Source organism: Contarinia nasturtii, unplaced genomic scaffold, assembly GCF_009176525.2.
Source record: "Contarinia nasturtii isolate CC-2019 unplaced genomic scaffold, AAFC_CNas_1.1 Cnas_scaffold_4152, whole genome shotgun sequence".
Lineage (NCBI taxonomy): Eukaryota > Metazoa > Arthropoda > Insecta > Diptera > Cecidomyiidae > Contarinia > Contarinia nasturtii.
Window position 1 is genome coordinate 1 of NW_022201448.1, and position 5,496 is coordinate 5,496.

The window sequence follows — 5,496 nt, forward strand, 5'->3', positions numbered from 1 at the left end:
ATACATGCTTTACTGAAACAGCTCTATTGTCAAATGTCTAATAGAGTGCGACCAAAACTAAAGTACGTTTAATTCTAAACATTCCGGGGTCTGTGATTTATCACCATAAAGAAAATAAATAAATTCAAAATAGAAAACCTTCCATCTAAATCAGATAACATTTCCCTTACACGCGAACTTCTGACAGCATTTCCTCTGTCACTAATGAGGGTGGTTTAGAGCCGCCACGTTCCGGCTAGAATACTTGATGAAATGAAGTTCGAATGCAAGACAAACGCTCTCTGTTACAATTAGAAAATGAAAAAATGGAAAAAAAAATTAGTAAAACTTAATTTTCAATGTTATCGTAAATTGGTAATGACCTTAATTTTACTACTGGACGCTTGAATTCACCACTCTTTGTTTTGATTGTAACGACTCGAACTAGTCCATCAGATCCCGGATGAACAGTAATCACCCGAGCCAAAGGCCATTTCGTTGGTGGAAAACGTTCATCTTTGAGCAAGACCATATCATTGACCTTGATATTTTCGGATTGTTTGCACCATTTGGGTCGATTTTGTAGACGATTCAAATATTCCGAACTCCATTGAGTCCAAAAATCGTCTCGTAATTTGCGCATGTAACGATAACGACTTCCAATTGGTACATTTTCATCGACTAATGATGGTTCAGGCAACGCAAATAAACTGTTACCCTTGAAAAAATGACCAGGTGTGATGACAGTAAAATCATTTGGATCGTCTGATTGTGGTACAAGTGGCCGCGAATTCAAACACGCTTCGATCTGAGTCAGCACTGTATAAAACTATTCAAAAGTGAGACTCGTATTACTTAACACACGTTTCAAATGATATTTTGTCGACTTTACGCCGGCTTCAAATAAACCACCAAAATGTGGTGATGCTGGTGGGTTGAACTTCCACTCAATTCCTTCGTCGGCTAACGATGTAATGACCTTTTCGTTGTAATATTCATAATATTCGCATTGTTTTTTCTTTATGTCCCTGGCAGCACCCACGAAATTAGTGCCACAGTCAGAATACATGCATTGAGGTAAGCCAAATCTTGAAATAAATCGACGTAATGCAGCCAAGAATGCTTCGGTAGACAGGTCACAAACAAGTTCCAGATGAATGGCCTTTACACATAAGCAAACAAAAACTGCCACCCATCCCTTTGTTGTCTTAATGCCTCGGCCTTTCGATGTGCGTGTGTGAAATGGTCCACAAAAATCCACTCCAACGTGAGTGAATGGACTTGAAATACGTACCCTAGCAGTGGGTAGGTCAGCCATAAGTTGATCGGTAAATTTGGCTCGATGACGATGACAACTGACGCAACGATGAATGCGAGAGCCTACAGTTTTGCGTGTGCTCAAAATCCAATATGTTTTACGAATGTAAGCCATTGTCAGTTGCGTGCCACCATGCAATGTACGATGATGGGCAGAATCGATAATTAAATTTGTAAAATGGTGCTTTTGAGGTAAAATGATTGGGTGTTTTTCGTTAAAACTGAGATCGGCATTCTTTAATCTCCCCCCAACGCGTAAAATACCTTCTGAATCGAAAAATGGATGTAATTTACTTACCACCATAAATCTGATGAACATAAATCGTTTGGTGAAGCACCTCTTGAAATCAAATCCGCCGGATTATCGAATGTTCGGACATGATTCCACTGATTGATATTCGATGCTTTTTGAATGGCGGCGACACGATTAGAAACAAACATTTGCCATCGATTTGGATCGGTACGAATCCATTGTAATGCCGTTTGTGAATCTGTCCATAGTTTTATATCTTCTGGTTTCACTTTAATGTGACGCAATGTATTGATGGTGTATTCCATTAGCTCAGCCAGTACTACGGCTCCACATAATTCCAATCTTGGAATTGTGACTGGTGACATAGGTGCTACTTTCGATTTTGACATGACGAGACTCGTTGAAATTTGTTCGTTTTCATCAACAATACGCAAGTAAATACCAGCACCGTATGCATGGAACGAAGCATCACAGAAACCATGTAATTGAACAGAAATGTAATTAGGTGAGAAAGAAATCCAACGATTTGCTCTGATTTCATTCAAAGTTTGCAACTCAAAAATATACTTACGCCATTTAGCCTCCAATTCGGTGTCAACTGCTTCATCCCATCCACAGTTTGAACGCCAAACGTCTTTCATAAGTATTTTTGCTCGTGAAATGACCGGAGAAATTATTCCCAATGGATCGAATAATCTGCATATAGTTGACATTATTTCTCGTTTGGTAAATTGTTTCGATGAACAATCGATGGAAAGTTGAAAATGAAATGTATCTGTGGATGTGTTCCAAAATGTGCCCAGTGTCTTTATCGATTCGTGTTTTGTTAGTGACACATTTTTTCCGAAATCGACACGATGTTCTTCTGGAACGGATTGCAATAGTTCAGGCGCATTGCTTGCCCACTTCCGTAAATTCATTCCAGCTGAATTGAGTATTTCAATAGTTTCATGCTGATCCCTGAGTGCCGATTCAGTAGTTGAACTACCAGATATTGTATCATCCATGTAAGTATCGTTTCGAATAATTTCCGATCCCTGTGGAAATTTAGCCTCTTCGTTTTTAGCTAAATAATGTAAACCCATAATTGCGAATGATGGAGCAAAGTTTGTGACAAAAGTTAAACGGTTCATGCAATATTCTTGAATTTCTTCGTCGAAATTCTTTCGCCAAAATAATCGTTGATATGTAATATCGTCCGGATGAATACGAATTTGACGATACATTTGTTGAATATCAGCACAAAATGCTATGCGGTGGCAACGCCAGTTGAGTAGAATGGCAACTAAATCGGCTAACATAACCGGTCCTGGGTATAAAACATCGTTTAAAGAATTGCCGTTTGATGATTTTTGTGATGCATTGAAAACATTCCTTAATTTCGTTGTTACTCTGTCCTCCTTGATGACTGCATGATGCGGAATATAATACGATTCATAGTACATTTCCCCCTCGGGCGAAAAATGAATGCAATCCTTTTCAGTATTTGTAGCAAGTTGCATATGATTTTGTTCGATATAATCTTCCATTCCCTTGGAATATTCGGATTTGAAATTAGCGTTGAATTTGAAACGACGTTCCAAACGTAAAAATTGTTGTAGTGCAATCTCTTTAGATTTGCCTAATGTAGTTGTGGGTAAATTGCGTGGCAACTTAAATGGTAATCGCATTTGTAAGCGGCCATCATCGGTACGGATGGTAGTACGATCAAAAAACTCTTGACAATATTGATCGTCTTTCGATTTTAAATTACTTTGAGGTAGAGATTCCATTTCAAAAAAGCGTTGAATGGACTCGTTTAAATCAATCGTCACATGATTTTGCACAACGATATTCGGAATAGATTTTTCAATAGTTACCGGTCCGGACAAAATCCATCCGAGCTCCGTTTGTTGAGCCATTGGTGTGCCAATGGGACCCTTTTTTAGACCCTCCATCAAAGCACAATAATAAATATCGGCTCCGAGCACCAAATCAATTTTCGATGACTTGAAGAATGACGGATCCGCGAGCTCTAGACCTTCAATGTGAGGCCAGTTGTCAACTTTGACGAAATTTGCCGGTAGACAATCGGTGAGAGAACTCATTACTACGGCTGGTGCTGTGACTTGGAATGAATCGTTGTACATTGATTTAAGATTCAATTCGACTATTTTATTAGCGTACAATGGTGCACCTCCACCGAATGGTCTAATCTCAACGTGATGGTTATGTGTTGGCAATTTTAACAATTGAATGGCCGATTCAGAAATTGACGTTCCATCACCACCTTGATCAAATAATGCCCGTAATGGTACGTAATCCCCGGTAGATGCCCTTACTTTTACAATTGTAGTTGCTAAAAGTACTTGTCGAAAAGAGTGAAGATTGATTGTCTGATTATGATTGGAACGATAAATCGGATTACCTGAATTTTGTGCGATTGAATGAGTAGAATTGACGGAATTGTTGTTCGTGTGATTTTCGTTATTAGTATGAGAATTGTTGGTACTTGCTGAAATAGCTTGACGGTGATATGGATGAATGAGTGTGTGATGACGAGAACCGCATTCTCGACAATTTTTTGGAGATTTGCACGCAGCAACTAAATGTGTAGGTGATAAACAATTCCTACAAAGTCGTAATCGTTCAACTGTTGATTCACGTTCGTTTGATGGAAATGATAAAAATTTCGAACAGATTCGGATCGGATGATTATCTGAACATAATTTGCAGGCAAACACATTGCCGTTCGGTTGATTTGGATTCGATTGAGACGGTTTCGATGAAAAATGATAAGTGTTTACTTTCTTTGTATTGACATTCGGTTTGGTGTACGCTGATTGTTTCGTGCTGGAAACGTTGTTGCCATAATTGCTGTTGTTGTTGCTGACGGTATCTCGTTTTGTTTGATTCACAATGTCGAGCGAACGAATACGGATGAACAAAATTTTCTTTAGCTCTTCATATTCCAAAATTGAATCATGTGATGCAATGTTTTGTTCAATAAAACTAATAGTTTCTAATGGCAATTTACTACAGACAAGAAATGCGATAAATTTGCTTACAATAGACTTGTCAATGCCAATGCTCTCAAGCGATTTGACAGTTGCGTCAGTGTTGCCGATTAATGATTTGAACGACGATGCTGTTTCTTTCCTTTGCGCATCGTAGTTGAGTAAAGTGTTCATCGCATGATTAAATATAACGCGTTTGTTTTCGTAATTCTCTTTTAGCAATTTCCATGCGGTCAAATAGTTTGCATCCGTAGTAGTGAGTTCACTTATAAGCAAAGCAGCATCACCGCGTAATGTGCTCTTTAAGTACACGAGTTTATTAGCATCGGAGATGTTACGTTTATGAACTGCCGATCCAAAACGATCCGCAAACGACGGCCATTCGGTAAATTCCCCTGAAAACGTAGGCAATTCAATTGGTGGCAAACGTACCTCTGATTCACTGTGCGAATTGAATATCATCGAATGATTTTGTGCACTTTCTTCTGAAACAGACACCGACTGAGTTGCCGTTATTTTGCCAATATGTTCACGTACTGCTGAGACCGCATCAAGAAATTTCGATTCAAAAAAGTCAATATGAAAACTCTTGAAATAATCATGTTTTTTATCGTTTGGCTTGGCATTTTTCACTAATTTCTGATGATTTTTCACAAAATCGTCATAATCACGATGGTATGTTTGCAAACGAGTATTTAAACGGTCGATTTTAGCTTTACTGTGCGGCGGTTCGTTCTGAAAATTTGTGATATTGCGGTCCATTTTCGCTAGCAAATCGGCTTGCAGCTCAAACAAAGCAGCAACGGTATTTTGTTCACCTTCAGAATTGGACATGGTGAATCAATATTTTTGCTTTAGAAAAATATGATTTGATCTGATAAATTCCACGGTTTCGGCACCAAAATGTTGTATCGGAATAATGAATAAAAAATAAGCAAACACTGTGGAGTT

General features: G+C 38.5%; 2 protein-coding genes across 2 annotated transcripts; both read right to left on the reverse strand.

Moving 5' to 3' along the window:
* Nucleotides 1-328: 328 nt before the first annotated feature.
* On the reverse strand, nt 329-1,411 carry LOC116350466. The gene is made up of 2 exons (XM_031782265.1): nt 872-1,411; nt 329-808 (listed from the first exon to the last, which is right to left on the reverse strand). The coding sequence occupies exons 1-2, from the start codon at nt 1,409-1,411 to the stop codon at nt 329-331; spliced, it is 1,020 nt and encodes a 339-aa protein (XP_031638125.1).
* A 179-nt stretch (nt 1,412-1,590) lies between these two features.
* On the reverse strand, nt 1,591-5,379 carry LOC116350465. The gene has a single exon (XM_031782264.1). The coding sequence runs from the start codon at nt 5,377-5,379 to the stop codon at nt 1,591-1,593; it is 3,789 nt and encodes a 1,262-aa protein (XP_031638124.1).
* Between the last annotated feature and the right edge of the window lie 117 nt (nt 5,380-5,496).